This window comes from Cyanistes caeruleus, chromosome 19, assembly GCF_971803275.1.
Source record: "Cyanistes caeruleus chromosome 19, bCyaCae1.hap1.1, whole genome shotgun sequence".
Classification (NCBI taxonomy): domain Eukaryota; kingdom Metazoa; phylum Chordata; class Aves; order Passeriformes; family Paridae; genus Cyanistes; species Cyanistes caeruleus.
The window spans coordinates 9,504,316-9,523,036 of NC_141719.1; the positions used below are offsets into that span (position 1 = coordinate 9,504,316).

An 18,721-nucleotide genomic window follows, 5' to 3' on the forward strand; every position below is an offset into this window, starting at 1 on the left:
GGATCAGCCTCCGGCATCTATCCCAGGGATTCGTTTGGGAAGATGTGGCCCTGAAGTTAAGGGACACAATCCCTTTGGGAGGGGAGACGGATCTCATGGCTCAGATCTCATCTGGGCACGGCTTCCTGCTGCCTTCTCGCCTGCCTGTGACCTTGGGAAGGCTCTGGAATTGCTCCCTCTTCCCTGTTTATTTGTCCCCATTTGTGGGGACAGCAGTACTTAGCAGGGGGAGGAAAAGCAGTCGGCAGGGACTGGGTCCCTTGGGCGGCTGCTGGGAGCTGCTGTGCAGGATTCACCCTTTGTGGAGCACTTGAACAGGGTAAAAACAGTCCTGGAGAGTTTGTCAGCCCCTCTGTGCCAGCTGTGCCAGGTCAGCTCCACCACTGCAGGTGCCACCTGTTCATGGTGACACATTTCACTGCCTGCCCTTGATGCCTGGAGAGGCTCCCTGGAGCAGAGGCTGGACAGAGTTAAAGGAGTAAAGTGATTTAAATAAAGGGATTTATTTAAAGCCCTTCCAAGGATGCACCTTGGGCACTGCAAGGGCCTGGCTGAGATTCCACCCAGGATGGATGACAGATCACACCTTTTCACACCTTCATAAGCCTTGGTCCATTTCCACACTGGGGTTAATTGTGCAATTACAGCTTCAGTTAATGAAGTCCCATCCTCCCAGATTGTTCTCCTCAATCCTCTGTTGTTTTTGGGCCCAAAGCTGCAGTGGTGTCCTTGGTTCTGATCTGGAAAAGGATTGTTGTGTGTGCTGAGCTGTGAGGAGACCCTGCTGACACTTTCTATGAAATTCAGAGTTATGCCCCAATGCAGAACCTGGGAGATATGAGAGCTCAAACTTAAGGCATCACCTGTAGTGGTGAGGATGGGCAACCAGCTGGGCCCAGCACAGCCAGGAGGGCGAGGTTTGGGCTAAGGGGTGCTGGGGCTGCCACCCTGAGAGACCCAGCCTGGGTGTGGGCAGGGCACTGGGGCCATCCCTGCTCCTCAGCCACCCTTGTCTCTGTTCACAGCCTGAGAGAATTAACCCGGAGCTGAACCAGAAGGGATACAGCGTCAAATCTGACATCTGGAGCCTGGGGATCACCATGGTACGGTCAGGAGGGCTCCGTGGGGCTCAGGGATTGATGCTGGTGGCCCGGGGTGGGAGCAGGGAGAGCCCAGGAGGGCACAGGGAAGGTGACACAGGGAAGGATGGAAGGATGGAAGGAGGAGGGAGCTGCTCGGTGGGATGTGGGGTGGGGTGGGAGCAGGGAGAGCCCAGGAGGGCACAGGGAAGGAGGGAAGGATGGAAGGATGGAAGGATGGAAGGATGGAAGGATGGAAGGAGGAGGGAGCTGCTCGGTGGGATGTGGGGTGGGGTGGGAGCAGGGAGAGCCCAGGAGGGCACAGGGAAGTTGACACAGGGAAGGAGGGAAGGATGGAAGGATGGAAGGAGGAGGGAGCTGCTCGGTGGGATGTGCCGGCTGCAGCTGCCGGGAGATGGCAGCATGGGCTAAGGAGATGGAGCAGCTTGGATTCCCGGCACAGAAAGTCCTGCCAGCACTCAGCAATTCCCAGAGGCCCCCTCAGGACAGTGTTTTGGGGGAATCCATCTGCTCCTAAAGGGGTTTCCCAGTGCTGGGGCTGCCTTTTGCTCCCAGCCTTTCCCAGGAGGTGGGGGACAGGGGGTGACAGGGGGACAGGACACTGCACATGGAGCTGCCTGGCTCTCCTGAGCCTCTCCTGCTTGCTGGGGGAGGATGAGCAATGTGTTGTGGCCAGGTGGGGCGAGGAAATCATAGAATCCTGGAATGGTTTGGCTTGGAAGGGGCCTTAAATCCCATCTCATTCCACCCTCTGCCATGGCAGGGACACCTTCCCCTGTCCCAGGCTGCTCCAAGCCCTGTCCAGCCTGGCCTTGGGCACTGCCAGGGATCCAGGGGCAGCCCCAGCTGCCTCCCCACCCTCCCAGGGAAGAATTCTCTCCTAATATCTAATCTACATCTCTCCTCTTCTAGTTCAAAACCAATCCCCATTGTTCTACCACTGCCCATGTAAAAAATCACCCTCCCTCCTTTCTGGAAAGCCCCTTTAGGTTCTCAAGGGGCTCTAAGATCTCCTTGGAGCGTTCCCATCCCCAGGCTGAGCAGCCCCGTTTGTGTGGAGCCTACAGGAGCACACCCCGGGCTGGGCAGGCAGCAATCCCAGAGCTGTGGGGTGTCCCCCCAGTGCTGAGTCTGGGCTCTGTGTCCCCAGATCGAGCTGGCCATCCTGCGCTTCCCCTACGACTCCTGGGGCACGCCCTTCCAGCAGCTCAAGCAGGTGGTGGAGGAGCCGTCGCCGCAGCTCCCAGCGGAGAAGTTCTCAGCAGAGTTTGTGGATTTTACCTCGCAATGGTAACAATTCCCTCTTGTCCCCGCTCTCCCTGGCCCTGCTCGCCCTCAGCACACGGGTGCCTGTCTCCACAGGCAGCTCCCAACCCCAGATTTGGGCAGAGCATTGCCTGGGGAAGGGCTGTGCCCTGCTGAGCACCGTGCAGGCACAGCAGCTCTGGCCGTCTCTCCGCGGAGCAGGCTGGGCTGCTTTGAGGGGACACGCAGGATTTTGGGGTCTCCTCACCCTGGCTGCCCCACAGGGCTGCTGTGAGCAGGGACAGCTCGTGTCCCTGAGGCTGGGAAGGGCAGCAGGGTACGGAATGGCTGTGTCCTCTCTCAGGGGACACGGCTCTGAGGGCAGATTTTCTGTGGTGTCCCGCTCTGGCCGGTGTCTGTCCCTCTCCCAGGGCCCTGGGGCTGCTGCTCTGCTTTCCCCAGGCCTGGCAGCTGGAAACAGCAGGAGCATTTGGCTGTGCTGTAGGAAAAGGGCTGGAGCAACCCTGCTGCTGTCTGCAGGCTGCACAGAGAGAGAGAGAGCTCAGGCACCCCAGCACAGCCTGGAGAGAGCTCAGGCACCCCAGCACAGCCTGGAGAGAGCTCAGGCACCCCAGCACAGCCTGGAGAGAGCTCAGGCACCCCAACACAGCTCAGGCACCCCAGCACAGCCTGGAGAGAGCTCAGGCACCCCAGCACAGCCTGGAGAGAGCTCAGGCACCCCAGCACAGCCTGGAGAGAGCTCAGGCACCCCAACACAGCTCAGGCACCCCAGCACAGCCTGGAGAGAGCTCAGGCACCCCAGCACAGCCTGGAGAGAGCTCAGGCACCCCAGCACAGTGTGCAGAGAGCACAGCCTGCCCTCGCCCTGGCTCCCTGCAGCTTCCCTGCACACTGCCTGGCAGCAGGATCGGGTTTTCCAGGCTCTGCAGTGCCACCCACCCTCCTGCCAAGTTGGCAGGCGGCTGCTGGGTCTGCCTGGCGGCCACAAAGGACAGCAGATGGACAAACAGAAATGTGAGACTGTTCCCGAGCTGCCGTGCCCCTGGAAGGGGATTATCAGCTGCTCCTGCCTGGGCACTCTCAGTACCCACGTTTAGATTCTTCAGGGTCTTGTTGAAGCATGTTTTCATGTCCCTGTGGTCCAGCTGCTCGGCTCCTGACCCACGCTGGGGAATACCTGCCATGCCCACCCTGCCCTGGCTCTGGGAGAGGTGGGAGCTGCCTTGGAAAAACCCTCTCACAAGATGCCCCCCGTTCTTGCAAGGCCCACGCTGAGGTTTTGGGGCAGCTGCTGTTTTCCAGCTTGTGCCAGGCAGGCTGTTCCTCTCGGAGGGGTTTGCTCTTCCAGGCTCTGTGTCTTGCAGTTTGTGGCTGCTTTAGGAATTACATCCACAGCCACTTTGGGGAGCACGTGGTGGCTCCTGGCTTTGCAAATCCTGTCCTCCAGGGTCACTGAAGATCCCTCACTGCCAGCAGGGTGGCATGGGTGGGGAATGGTGAACTTTGCACCAGTTTTGTGTTATTGGGGTCTGGCAATTCCTCACACCCAACCAGGTCACAGCCACCCTGTATCAAGCTGTCTTATGATTGTGTTTATCCATCTGCTGCCTGGGCAGTGAAGTCTGATCACCTGTAGGCACTGCAGGAAGATTCCTGGGATATCTGAGTCAGGATCAGATCCCAATATAACTCTTCATTCCTGAAAATTTACATTGATTTCAGGAACTTACCACCAGATTTCCTGCTATGAGTGACCTGGGGATGAATTTGTTTTGTAGAGGGTCTAAATTAAGAGAATTACACCAAATCTGGACACAGCTAACCTTCAAATTCACCTTGTCATCTTGGCTGGGGCCGCTGCTGAGCTGGGAGGATGTGACACATCCCGTACCTTCGGGCCGGCGATATTGGCACGTATCGGCCCCGGGTTCCTCCGTTCATTCACAACATGACACTAAACACGAGCCCTCTACACACAGCAAGCAGGAAATATCTATTCAGTGTGTGTCCTCTGCTTCCTCTGGGCCCCAGCAAATCCCAGCAGAGGTTCTCACTTTTGTTTTGCTCAGTGTGACACCTTTTCCCCGCCACCGCCGCGTACGTGTGTGAAGATCTTTTCAAGTCGCTCCAAGTGTCTTTCCCCTAAATACACTGCCAGGAAGTGAGTAGAGATTACGTCCTGTCTTTTAAAAGCTATTTTCTGCTGGAGGGAAACCAAAATATCTTCCAGCTACAACCCTCCAGGGCCATCTGTTGTAGGAGAGGGGAGAAAAAGAGGATGTCCCATGGAAGCGTCCCCGCTGATAACAGCGCGGTGATAAACAAACAGTTGTACACGTGCTCTGCAGCCACTCAGCCACTGCTCCCAGGCAGAGCCTGGAGGCTGCATCCATTCCCTGAGTCACTGGCCTGTTGGAGAGCACCCAGACTCCCAGTTGTACCTGGCCCCCAGCAAGAGGCAGTGTTTTAAGTGGTGTTTTTGGTGGCTCCAGATCTCTGGGTGGATTTTGAGTTCTTGTGCCCAGCACTGCTGTCGCTGTCCTCAAGGCCTAAATTGTTTTCTCAGCTTGGATGAGTGGCTGAACGTGTTCTGCAGAGCCTTTAAACCTCACAGCTGTCTTGGTATCATTTTATGGCCTTACTTAAATTGCAGACAGAATGTAAATTCTAATTTTTTTCCTTTTTTCTCCCAATTAAAGCTTGAAGAAGAATTCCAAAGAACGGCCAACATACCCAGAGCTTATGGTGAGTGTGGCTGCATCAAGCAATTATTTCAGAATTGTGGCTGCATCATTTCAGAGCTGAAATGGGTCACAGTGAGGTGCTGAGGGCAGGGATTCCAGTAGTGATGGTGTTTTGGGATGCTTTTGCATCTCATTTTTCATACCAGATGGGAAAATTGTGACAGTTCAGAGTCCTGGGAGGGTGGCTGCAAATCAGAGATGCTCTTTGAAATCTCAGCCAGGTGCTTTTCCAGTCAGATCAAGGGAGAAAATACATATTAAAGCAGGTAATGGATGAGAATGAGGCTGTGAAGGATCAGTTAGTGAGGCTCAGATCCTGCTCTGGGGTTTGTGTGATCAACTCAAACACCTGAGTGTGCCACAGATGCTGCAGGAGCCCAGACTGGGCTTTGCTGCCCTGGTGCCTTGGAGAGGAGGATTTTTGGACAGAGCAATTCCTGGATGTTGGGGACAGAGAAGAAATCTGTGACTAATAATTCCAGTTATTGAGTGTCATCCCTGCCTAGAGACTGTTTACTGGCAGGGATAACTGAGGAATAGCTAAGGAGGAAAATGCCAATAAGGGCTGGTGGCAGGGGAAATGCAGGGCACTGCTCTGTGCCCAGCCAGAGCTCTGGGCTGCAGCTGGCAAGAACAGATTTTTCTGCTTGGGCTCCACAGCTTCGTGGCCTTTCTCTCTCTCCTGACTTTCTGGTATTGATCCTGGTGCTCCTAAGAGCTGGCAGAAAGCAGGAGAGCTCAGGAAGTGAGTGTTTCACTCCTGCAGACATTTAATCCTTTGTTACTCTCACACAACTCGCAGCTTTCTAAAGGCAGGAAGGTGCCTAAATTTGTTATTTCTGAAGCTCCTGTCCCTGCATTCCCACCCCTGTCCAGTCTCAGAGTCAAGATCACCTGGATTAAGGGTGGCAAGGATTTCTTTAGGCACTGGTATTCCCTACCTCGCCATTTTTGGGATCTACATTCTGCCACCAGAGGGTCAGACCCATCACCACCTCACACCTTCTGCTCAGAGCTGAGAAGGTGCCAGGTTTAAGGTTGTTTTTACCTGCAAGTCATGCTGGAAATCCACAACCCTGAGTGCAAGCAGTGAATAATTCCCATGGCATTTGGTGCTGGACCCTGTAATGCAATTCAGCTATAAATAGATCTGATTGACACACAGCTTGCCCCTAGACTGGTTTCAAACAAAGGGAGGCTTGAGTTTTACAGCTTTTTTTTCTTAATTTTTTTTTTTTTTGAGGGGTATATTATTTGATAAATCCATCTGTATACTTTAAGCAAATTTCTGAACTTTGCCAAATGGCCTTTTATCAAAAAAGGTTCACCGAAGCAGCTCCGTCTGCTGCAGCATTAATACCCATTGGCAAGGGAGTGCATTTCTATTGAATTAGGTTCTTGGATCACCCCTGCAGAGTATCTCAGTGCTGTGGTATTTTATGGCTGACATGGATGTTGTGAGGTCCTGTGGTTGAGGGTTGCTGTTTTGTTGGGGTTTTTTCCTCCCTCTTACGGCATTAAGTTGCGGTGCTGGATTGGATTTGTCATTTAGACCAAGACTGCTCCCTTGCTTTCCTGTGGAATTGAGGTTTCTCATGGAAAATGTGACTCTGTGCTATCTTGAGCAGCAGGAAAGCTGATAGGGGTGCTTAATTTCATTTAAAAACCCACTTCCCCAGGTGAAGCGGAGCGTGAAACTACTGCAGGAGCGGTGGTCTGCACATCCCCCCTGGCACGGCCTTGGGTTCCCTGGGGCACAGGCTGGAGGGCATTGCTGCCACCCCTGGCACATTTTTGGATGTTTCCAGGCTGTGTTAGCTGTGCTTTGGGTGTCACTTCAGTGGGATATGAAAGCAAAAAAACAAAGCTGGGATAATAACGGGACATTGGGGTCACCTCTCTGAGTTACCCACACTTCAGTTCCTGTCAGTGTCTGACCTAGGGAGACCTAAAGTTTTGCCTGGATCTTTGCCTCAACCCATTCCAGCCCTGTTTCCCACATAATTGTGCTTCCTCTTCCTTACTGGTGTGTCTTTGGATTGCTTCCCAGCCACTCAGAGCTGCCTCATTTTATTCCCTGGGTGACTTTCCACTCAAGCCCACCTTGAAAAATCTCTTTTCTTTGCTCTTCTTCTCCTTCCACTTGGCCACTGCCATGAAAGATCATTGAAACATCCAGTGCTCAGGGACTGAGGTGAGGGGCAGCTTGGAAAAAAACCCTGGAAACCCCAAATTGTCTTTAAAAATCTGACTTGAAACACGAGGGCTGGGAGTGAAGCCCTTGTACAGAGCAGAGATCACTGTGAGCCCTGCAGGGCCCTGGCTGCCTCTTGGTTCTCACTGATGCCCTCCATACAAATAAACCCGATTATCTGCCAGCACAGTGGGTGTCAAACTGGGTTTTGGGGGTTTTCAGGAGGGATTTCAGCTCAGTGTGTTGCTGAACCAACCAAAGGGAGTTGCTGATCCTGGCAGAGAGGGGCTTTGGTTGCTCTCAGTGGGGTTTGGTTGTTTTTTTCTCCTTCCCTGTATTTTTCCATTGGTGCAGGGTTTTCTGGCAGGCTGTCTCCCCACATGGGTCAGGATGAAGTGGTTAAACACACAAGTGGGGATGGTTTTCCAGTCAGGATGGCTTTCCCGTGTGATGTTTGAGGTGAAGGAGCCGCTCCTGCTGCAAGGAGGGGCAGTTCAGGGAAGAAATGAGACCCAGGAGTCACCAGAGGGTAAACACACAGATAAAGCTGAGGGAAAAGCACTGCAGTCAGCAAGGTTTTCCCTGCTCTGGTTGGAGCGTGGTCTGGAGGGTGTTTGGGGCAGATGGAGAGGGTTTTCTAAGCCTTCCCCTTTCCTCCAGAGCTGCCCAGCTCAGCCCTCCCAGCCAGGGCAGGGTTTTGGTGGAATCCGTGGCAATTTCACGGAGCACCCTTGTGCTCCCCGACTCACCTCAGCTGTAAAAGCCCAATATTATGATGCTAAGGAGAAAACCTTCTTCACTGTCTAGAGGATTGTCTGAAAAGCGTTTTGCTCAGCGTGGTGATTAATAAACTTGGCTGGTTTTTTTTTTCTCTCTTTGCTTTCCCAGCAACATCCTTTCTTCACCCTGCACGAATCCAAAGAGACAGACGTCGCCTCTTTTGTCAAGCTCATCCTGGGAGACTGAGAACTGGACTTGTAAAAGAATTGCCCTTCTGTGGACTGGTGGGTGCAGGGGAGGGGCGCGTGGCAGGACTTGTCATGGAAGCACCAACAGAAAGTCGCCGTGTTTTGTTTTGTTTTGTTTTTATTCTGAGAAACCCCCGCCTCGCCCGAGTTTTTTTTAAAGGGTTCTTTGGTATCCATAGTGACATAGAACGAGCTGGTTAGTGGAATGAATTTTAATAAGGTTGGTAACCTTAAAACAAAAACAAAACAACAAAAAAAAAAAATCTTTTTTGAAAGAGTGATTTACATATTTAATGACAGTCGAAGTTCCTCTTCCTAACTTGCTCCTCATCCCCCTTCCCTTCCCCTTGAACCAGAATTTGCTTTGTCATGGTAATAGGTGCTATGGTAGTCATGAAGTTGTATGTAGATTTATATTTTGTCCCTTCCATTATTTTAATATTTATGTTAAGTGCTTGATGGAATAGATTTCTGTTTTATATGAGGATGAGTGCGTGGTGATGATGATGATGATGATGATGATGCAAAATGAGGCCGCAGCAAGCAGCACTTGTAGGGCTCGCTGGGGAAAAGGTGCCCGAGGAGAGGAGAGAGGAGAAGTGTCTCTGTTGTGGAATATATGTGATGTGCATCATAAAAGGAACGGATAAGCAAGCCTTGCTGCTCGAGCTGTGTCAGGGAGGGAGGCCCTGGTGTCCCCTGTGGTCACCTCCTCTCCGGACACCGCTCTCTGAGTCCGGCCGGCGCTTCCAGCCCTGTCCCCCCGCCCTGCTCTGCTGGAGAGGGCAGGCTGGGAGCTCTGGGAATTGCTGGGACAATGTCTGGGACAAAAGGCCCAGAGGGAAGGAGTTGTCAGAGAAGTTGCACAAAGAAGAGGAGGAGCTGTCCTGGTCGGTGCCCAGCAGCGTTGCAGTGCCCGAGGCTCCCTTGGGCTGGGGATGAGCTGCTCGGGGGCTCGGGGGGAGCTCCTCTCTCGGATGAGCCGGGATCACAGGATGCACAGCACCCCTCAGGAGTGGGATGGATTAGCGGATGGATCCCTGGGCTCCATCCCTCCGTGCTTGCCCGGGGATTGCAGCGCTCCCAGGAGCCTGTGCTGGCCTGGGCGTTGGGCTGTGCCCAGCCCCAGCTGGATGCTGCAGGCAGCGCTGGGCTCTGCCTGGGAAACCACGCAGGGACACCACAGCCCACCCTGACCAGGAGCTCCCTGCTGCTGGCCTCGGGGACGAGCTGCGAGCCAGGGACAGGAGAAGGTGGGAGAGGAGCTGGAGAGCGTTTTGCCCTCGGGTCAGTCACTGTCTGGAGCAGGGGGCACTGGGAGTGTTGGCTCCACGTTAACGCTGGTTTGAGCCATGCCTGCCCAGCTGCCTGGCCCAGGGCTCCTTCCCCCAGCCCTGGAACGAGGCCTGCACGAGTGCCTCGTGCCCTGCATGCGCTTCCATCCCCACCCCTCGCTTGGGCACAGCCCCTGGGAGCCAGAAACACACCCTGCTCTGCAGGGCTGAACCTGTGCAGGGTGTCACTGAACCTTGCAGGGTGTCACTGACCCCTGCTCTGCAGGGCTGAACCTTGCAGGGTGTCACTGAACCTTGCAGGGTGTCACTCATCCTGTGCAGGGTGTCACTGACCCTGTGCTGGGTGTCACTGACCCTGTGCAGGGTGTCACTGACCCTGTGCAGGGTGTCACTCATCCTGTGCAGGGTGTCACTGACCCTGTGCAGGGTGTCATTGCCAGGTTAGCAGCTCCAGGCTCTGCTGGTGCAGGTTGGAACAGTCTGAGCGGATTTTGGGAATCCCCTGGAAGGGCTGAAGGGGAGGGCAGTGTTCAGAGCAGGGGCTCTGGGGTGCTGGGGACATGCCAACACTTCCAAGAGGCGCACAAAGACACCGCCAGTGCCTGGGCTGTCACTGTCCCTGCCACCACGGGGGTGGCTGTGAGCCTGGGGTGGTGCAGCCCTGCCCTGGGGCTGGCAGTGACAGAGACAGGGGAGCATTTATCGGGATTTATGGATCCTTGTGCCCTCAGCTGCAGAGCAGGGGGCTCACAGAGGGCTTGCAGGAATCAGGGTGCCATTCAGGGGTGGTGCAGGCTTTGGGGAGCAGGTTCCCCTTGCTCAGCCCTGCCCCAGGAGCCTGCCCAGCCCTCGGGAAAGGATAAGCTCCACACCCCGCTCCGTGCCGAGGGGAACCTTTCAGGTTACATTTCGTGGCAGATGAAACACGAGGATGTTTTACTTCTCAGTGTAATTTTAAGAGGCCTCGCATGGCTCATGATCTGCCCTCTCATATTCCATGGTGTGTGTGTGTGTTTTCTCTCTCTCACTTTCTCAGAGTCACAGAGCTGTTTTGATTGATTGTCCTCAGCTGCAGCTGAAAGTCCAGCCAGCCACTTTATAGACTCGGTTCCAGCATCAATTCTCACTTTGAAAAACATGACATTTAAAACCACCCTTTGGTTTTCCTACATATGGATCTGATGCTTTTGTTAAAGATTGTTTTTGCTGCTTTTCCCCTGCAATATAAGTCTCGTTTGGACACCGCATCTCCTTGACCTCAGAGCACCTTCATTTCAGTGCCATTGTAATTGACAGGTCGAATTTATGAGATACTGTCAAAGCTCAGTATTTATAGCAGATATTAATGTCACCAGCGTTTTCCAATAGAGAATTAATGGCAGTGTTTTCTGCAGCTGGTGACCCTCTGAAAGGATTCCTCCGTGCCTCCACACAGGGCTTGCTTTTATGCTTTCTGCTCTAATCCTTTTGTTTTAATGACATTACAATAGGGCACGCAACAAATCACTTCCCTTCCCTGCTCCTTCTCCGTGACTTTGTTCCTTTCAAAGTCGTTTGCGCCAGCCCAGGGTAAGTGTGGAGCTGTGTGAGGGTGAGGAAAGCGCTGTGAGATGCACAGGGCTCTGGCCCTGCATCCCTCCACAAAGCTTGGCCTGACACAGGAGTTCCTGAGAGAGAAGCCTGAGTTTGGTGGCTTCAGCTCGGGGAGGAGAGCCAGGGACTCCTGTGTGCCTCAGAGCCCTGCTGGGCTGCAGGATCAGAGTCAGGCTCTTCTCTCTGCTGTTTCATGTGACCTCTGTGAAGATGAAAAGCCTTTGGTTGCTGCTCAGATCTTTGCTTGGCCAGAGCACAAGCACAGGGACAGACACAGGCTCTGGGACATGGAACCTTTCCTGGCAGCCTGGCCCCCTGGGCAGCCCAGGTGTTGAGGTTTAGGGATGTTCTTCACAAAGGTTTTCTGTGTTCACACAGTTCATTTGGGCTTGGGATTGCCCCAGACTGGAATTTTTAGAGAAGCAGGTCTTGAAAGACCCCCAGAGCCAGGGAGCAGAGCTGTGGGAGCTCAGCACTGAGCTGTGAGCTGGACCAGCTGTGGAGAGGGCCTCTCCAGCCTGCCACAGGTTACCAGCAGGCACAGCCCATCCCCAGGGCTGCCCAGGTGTGTGGCCATCCTCCTCTTGCCACCTCCTGCAATCTCCAGGGTGCTGCAGGCCTTGCCATCGCTGGAGCTCTGAAGTCTCACTGGCAGGAAAGATGTTTTTTGGGTCCCCAAGAGTCTTTTGCACCCTTAAATCTGGCAGAGGAGTTGGAGGGCATTTTCTGGTTACTGTTTGAAACCCCAGGTTCATGCTGCTGCACTGGGTACAATGCCCATCTTCCCTGGAGTTCTTCCAGGTGCACAGACCTTGACACAGGTATCTCTGTACTGTATTTCTCTGGTTTTCCCTGGCTTTTGTTGAGTTTACTGGTGACAAAGAGGCAACTCTGGCTTGTTAAAGTTAAAAAAAGTTAAAACTTTATTTCTGGAGGCAGTTGGTGGGTCCCTACTTGGAAAAATCTCTAAAAAATAATCTCAAGTCATCTCCCTGTAGCTGAGCAGGTGCTGCTGCACCTTTTTCTGCTGGGAAGGCTCAGCAGGGATTTCTCCATGCCTGCTGCCAGCCAGGGGTGTACCTGCACATTTCCCTTCTTCCCTGCACGTTCTGGAAGAGGAAATCCTGCTTGATCAACACAGCATTGCTTCAGTGGCTGCTCTGGTGTGGTTCAGACAAGGTTCCCACCAAGCTCCCGTGTTTAATAAATCTGTTTTATTCAAAACAACCCCCAAACTCCTCTCTCAGAAAAACCAGCCAAGATGCTCCTTTTTTTTTTTTTATTTCCCCTTCCATCTTGTTCCTGTTAGAGGAACTCTGGGAGCCCGTCTTGGTGCTTTCACTCTTCCACATGCCAAAGATCCCACTTAGTTGTGCTCTTGCCAAACCAGATCTTGTAGTCCTGCCTCTAAAACCATCCATTTCCCTGCTCCTTGGGGTTCCTTTTGTTGCTGTTGCTTTTTCATTGAATTTCCTCGTGTTTATTGACACGTCTATTGTTGAGCTTCCTGGACACATGCAGCTCTCTTTTTTGGGATACAGGGAAAGACAAATAGTTGCCTTCACTTGTGTGCCCCTGCTGTTGGGGAAATACTGTCAGTGGTGTGATTCCTACAGATGGGATGGGTCTCATGTCGAGCTGGGCTCATGGAGGGTGTAAACTGGCACTGCTCCATTGGCTTGGCTGGAACAAGGCCAGTTTCGTCCAGCTGAGAATCTGTCCTTAGATTTTAATTGTCTAAACAGTTATTACACACTAATAAAGATTAATGATGGTAAATCCCCAGGGATTAGACATAAAATGGCAAGTTTTGCTCATTAATCTTTATTGCCACGTTACGGTTGTTGATGTTAGAGCCTCTCTCTGCTCTGGCCGTGCACAGAGGAGGGGGCTGAGCCTGGGGAGATGAAGGCTGGACAGAACACACAGAACACACCAGATGTCCACATGTTTTACACTCTGTGTCTTCCCCCCAGGTTCCTTTATTCCTTGAAAGCCCTTAACCAGCAGCAGAGGATGGATCCCAGAGCTTTGCCTGCTCCTCTGGCCTCTGCCTGGGCTGTAAAACCCAGATTGTTTCTGCTGAGAAGGGATCAGATCTCCTCATTAATATTTCAGCTCAGCCTTTGCTGGAGCAGATGGAGAATGTGAAATTTGCCCTGTGCTCTGCAGAGCTGGGAGATTCACCCTGGAGGAGTGGCAGCTCTGTTGGAGGCTGAAAGGACTCTGCTCCTTCACATAACCCCACTCCATAAAAACAGTGGCTTTTGTTAATGAATAGGGGCAGAAAAAGCTGCATCTCAGTTCTGAGGTGTTTGCAGATGAATAAACACAGCCAGGAGCTCTGGTGGTGCCAGTGCTGCAGGCACAAAGGTCCATTGCTGGAGAAATGAAAGGGACTTTGAGAGTGCAGTGAACTTTAAGGGTGGGTTTAATGGCAATTAAAACAAAATGAGTCCTGTGATGGGCAGCTGGTGTCAGTGCACTCTGCCAGGGAGGGTCTGGAGCAGCAGGAGAGGCAGGACACAGCCACAGGTCCATCGAGGGCACGGCCTGAGGGCAGCCTGGCTGCCCCTTCCCTCCCCACGTCTTCCTTCAGGCCCAGATTGATGGGCAGTGGGTCCCAGGTTGCCACTGGGAATCTAAATCCAGGGATTTAAAAAACCTGCAAGTGGCCCAAGGCACGCTGCTGCTGCATGGCCTGAAAGGATGGGAAAGGCCTGGGAGAGACCTCTGTAGCTGAGAGAGAAGAGGGGAAACTTTTCAGGCCTCTAAGCAGCTTCATGCTGGAATTACCCAATTTTCAGGCCACCAGGAGGAGGGAGTTCACCAGGGAGCAGCTGGGGCTGCAGGATGGTTGCGGTGTGGCTCCCTCAGAGCATCCCTGGGATGCTGGAGAGCTCTTGGCCTCCCTGGACACCTGACAGGGAGAGAGAGGCTCCTTCATCTTTCTGTTCTGTGCCTGGGATTTCACTGGCCCCAGCGGGAAGGGGCCTCAGCTGTCCATGGAGTGGGGAAGGAGCTGCCTGTACCTCTCCAGTTCCCTCTCCCTGATCTCACAGCTGGGAATTGGCCAAGCAGCCACCCTGCAGGGCTCAGCCCCAGCGGGAGCTCCTCAGGTTTGCTGCCATTCCGCTCAAACTCCTTTTGGGAGCGCTGGATCTGCAGCAGCCCCGCTCTGAGGTGCCTCAGCCCAGCCAGGATGGGCCACAAGCCCTTCCTCGAGAGGCTCCTGGTTTTTAGAGGACGGGGCGAGCGTCCAGCGGCCGCGAGGTTCTGCGGGGACAAGCCGGGAAAAGCTTGGAAGCGCCTGAAGCGCGCTGGAAGTAGAGATGGAAATCTCAAAAGATCAGACGTCTTTCGGCGATTTCCAAAGCTATCTGCTTTTAGCCAGACCTGAAATCCCTTCCTAGAAGTTTTATTTCGGGGTATTTTGATCTGTTACTTTCACTTTTGGGCTTAGCTAAATCCAGGAAACCTCGGAGCGGTGTAATTTTTGAATAAAGACTAAACACACCCCGAGTATTCCTGAGCTGATCAGGAAAGCTGCTGCTTGGTTTATCTTCCAGGAATAATTCAGGCCAGATCAGGCTTTAATTCAGTCTGGTTCTGCCCCTAGATAATGATTCTTGTTGAGGAAATAAAAAGAGCAGACCAGGATCTTTCCAAAAGGCTGTGACCTGACACACCAAACCATTCCAGGAGATGGATGGAGATAAATGCTCCAGTGAGAGGGGCCAATGTCTGGAGGCTGGAACAGCAGCCTGGAGTATCTGTGGCCTCCAAAAACTCACACAGACACAGGAATTGTGGGATGGAGGTGTTGGATTCTGCCATTTCACGGGATTTTTCCCTCTAGGAGAGAGCATTCAGCCGTCTCAGAGTGCCCCAGAACACCCAAAAATCCTTCAGCATTTTTATATTTTTTTATTTTTTTTTCAGGATGGATACTGTGAAAAGTCAGGAAGGGCCAGCTGTCCTTGATTTGCACAGGCAGGGTGAAGAAATGTGGCTTTGGTGCCTGATAAAAGCCAAGAAAAGGTGTGTTTAAAGATAAATCCCAGTCTCTGTCAGAGCTGCTGAGCCAGGATCAAATTTTCCCAAATCCAGGTACAGCTGCAGAGCTCTCCATCCATATTTAGCCCAAATTTAATCACAAATCCTGCATAAACACCTACAGCATGGACTGTGCCTTCTGGGGGGCTTCTGGCAGATTTGGGGCTCAGAATCCAATATCCCCCAAGCCAGGATTTGGCTCTGAATATTCCCTTTAAAATCCATGTGTAAAGTGAATTTCCAGGGCTCGGCTGCTGTTTTTATTTTGGTGAATCGAGTGGTTTGTGCTTGGTGAGAGCTGTCCCTGTGCCAGGGGCTGCTGGAAATAGTCACAACATCCAAAATAGCTGGAATTCTGCATTTTTTAAATAGGAATATGACAAGGGGAAGCTGCTAAATGTAGCTTCCTGTAAGCTGGAAATGTGTCGGAGTAAAATTTGTCATTTCTTGTAGAGAAAAAACAAAATGAAACAACTCTCCAAAATTGTCCAAAATCTTCAATTTAAGGAATTACAGTTTTATTGGCAAAGATCCACGTTCAGAAATCCCATCAATAGATGGGATTTTTAGACTTTCTATCTTAAGGTGTGAAATCTGCTTTTTCTCAAGATGGTGGGAAATCTGTAATAAGGATATTTCTAAATAATTCTGGCTAGGGAAAAAAAAAAAACCCCAAAAATGGAAAAGCACCGAGATCCCAGTGTTCTCTGGTGTTAAAGAGGGCACATGAACATGTTGGGAAGGAGAAGACTTTTCAACCTCCTGTAATGCAAGTCCTTATTTTACTTCATTTTTAGGGGTTTTTTTTTACAGTAACATCACTTGGTTTCTTAACTGGGAAAGTCTCTGCTTTTCCATCCCCGTGGAAAGCTGATTATTCTTTCTCATGTTCTTCTTATTTATTATTTATCCCTTTCTGGTACTATCCAAGAGGTGCTGAAGGTATCTCCCAGCCTGCCCTCGAGCCATGTGGGATCCCTGTGGTAGCTCCTAACAGCTGGGATGGCAGTAGACAGCTAATTATGATTTTAAATTATATTTATAGCAACTTAGATTATTATTTTTTTGTTTTTTAGTGTCTCGGTTTGCATTAGAATTAGGGACGGGGATAAGGAATCTTGTTTTAAAATATTCTAAATTTTTTTTGGAGTTTTGGGGGCTTCTGAAGAAACCTGCTCACTTTTAGGTTTTTAGTAGGGAAGCACGAGGTGGGTTTCAGATGTTCCTTTGAGAGGGGATTGAGTAGCACCAGGGTTCAGTTTAGCTGGTAGAATGCTCTGTCAAATCACTAAAATCAATTAAATCAATCAGTAAAATCAGCTGAATTCTGAGAAGACAGCCACTTTCCACCTGAAAATTCAAATCTGGTTGGTGACGAATTTGGTTTGTCCCAGGCTCGTGCCAGGCTTTTCTCTGTCAAACCTGGAGTTTGCTGGAGCCCTGGGTGGTGAGGACTGGCCAAGGCAGGGCTGGGGACAGCCAAGTGTCACCTCTGGGGCTGGAGGACACGTGTCCTGCAGAAATAATGGAGCAATTCACGAGCAGCTGCCTGCTCTGGGGGAATCCCTCAAGTGTGAGACAGAATCGGGGCTTTGGGGCTCAAAACCCATCAGGTTTTGTTCTTTTTATCCCCTTTCTCCCCTTGGAAAGGTGCTTCAGAAACCTCCCCAGCCTTTCTGATAAAGAATAACAGAACCAGAGAACCACAGAGTCACGTAGGGTGGAAAAAACCTTTAAAATCATCGAGTCAACCAAAAACTCAGCGCTGCCAAGGCCACCACTAACCCCTTCCCCAAGTGCCACATGCACACATTTCCAGCCCTTCCAGGGAGGGTGACTCAAGCCCTTCCCTGGGCAGCCTGGGTGCTGTGGTGCAGCTGTTTCCAGACAGCTCACGCCGCTTTTCTGGTTTGTTTTCTTTCCCCAGCGTATAAGGAACGCTGGGTAGCAGAATATGGAATTGATTAGAAGTTCATAAAGCAGGGACCTCAGAAGGATGTGGGTATAAATGCTTTTCAGGCATCCGAGGTGAACTTTAAATGGAGCTTTGGCCCTCATTTGCTTTCTGCTTTTCAAAAACCATTTATGAGAAAGTGGAGCTGTCAAAGCCATGCATGAACTTTGCCTTCTTGCAAATAACTTGTCTCAAAGTAAATTGTCCAAATGCACAAGAAACTCGTCTCTAAGTAAATCCAGTAGCTCTACAGAGCTGGAATTGTGTGCATTAGAGGGTGTGAGAGGTGTGTGTGTGTGTGTGTGTGTGTGAGCACGTGTTGTGCTTGGGGAGGTGCAGGGAGTAACTCAGCCATTTTGAGATTTAAAAAAAACACAATGCAAGTGCTTTTAAAAAAAAAAAAAGAAAAAAATAAAAAGGCAGCGTAAAATATTTATTTCTTGGCAGAAGTACATCAGACCACATCTCCCATCCTTCTTTTAATTGCTTGGTGTTTGTTTGTGTTGTGTCAGGCTTCGCTGGTTTCCTCGGCAGGACCGCGCGCCGCCCGTCACCTCGCACAACCCCGCTCCGAGCCAGGGCACGGGGCAGCTCCAGCTCCTCAGGAGAGCCCTGGGCTGCAGGCAGTGCAGCAGAGGCCAAGGTGCTGTTGGGTTAAAGGCAGCACAGTGCAGAGTGGGGGATTTTCAGTTTTTAGCCTTGTCAAGGGAACTCTTTCCTTGTGAGAATCCAACCCGCCGCGCCCTGAGGCAGCAGCACCCCGAGTCCCAGCCTTGGGGAGGTCGGGTTGGCCAGACAGAGCAGCTCAGAGGGTGTCACTGAAAAGGAAAGAGGTGCTGGAGTGAGTGTGAGGCAGCACTGGGTGCTGGTCAGTGCCTGTGGGCTTTGCCCAGGGTTTGGACGCTCCAGCTCCGGTGCCCAGCCAGGTGCAGACGCTTCATCAGTCAGGGACTGCCGAGCTCACCTGGCTGCCCACCTGCACGTCCCCTCCACCTGCAACGCCTCCTGTGCTGTCTTCACCCATCTCAGTGCTGTTCCTCGTGCTCTGGAGATGAGCAGGAGCAGCAGAGGGATAGTAGGGCCGTGTGTGTAACGTTTGAGGGACTTTTACTCCGTGTTGTTTTAATGAGATGCTTTTAGGATCCATGCTGAACTGGTATTCTTTAACCTTCACTGCCACAGATTCTTTCTCCCCACCCTCTTCACTTCATACAGATTGGCAAAACACATTTGACTTGAAAATAAACCACCCCCAAACCCTGCTGATGGGATAAGTTACTTCTCTTTACTGTGCTTTGATTTGATTTCTCAGGATACCCAGAGGTTTTTCACTGCTGCTGAGAGGGGACAGTACACCTTTTTGGAGACTTCAACCACTGTAACAGTTTTCCAGATGTGTGTGTGCGTGTGTGTGTGTGTGTAAGCCAGCACTGTGCGTGCGTGTGTTCTGCTGAATATCGTGTGCATCTCTGAAATGCTTCAAACAACTGCCTGGAAGTCAAAAACCAACCACCTCTTTCCAGTCATATGTTTGCCGTGACTTTTCATAAC

General features: G+C 51.8%; 1 protein-coding gene across 4 annotated transcripts in view; it reads left to right on the top strand.

The window, feature by feature from the left end:
• MAP2K6 (mitogen-activated protein kinase kinase 6) overlaps positions 1–17,600 on the top strand; it is a 51,170-nt gene extending 33,570 nt beyond the window's left edge. For 3 of the 4 annotated variants that reach the window (XM_086857718.1, XM_023938849.2, XM_023938848.2), the window contains exons 9-12: positions 1,026–1,103; positions 2,251–2,390; positions 5,066–5,111; positions 8,193–8,756. In XM_086857718.1, the coding sequence (XP_086713844.1) occupies positions 1,026–1,103; positions 2,251–2,390; positions 5,066–5,111; positions 8,193–8,270 (342 nt within the window). In that variant the 3' untranslated portion in view covers positions 8,271–8,756. Of the gene's footprint in view, positions 1–1,025; positions 1,104–2,250; positions 2,391–5,065; positions 5,112–8,192; positions 8,757–15,102 lie in introns of those variants that run through there. The other variant, XM_086857717.1, reaches the window with a different exon arrangement.
• Positions 17,601–18,721: the final 1,121 nt, after the last annotated feature.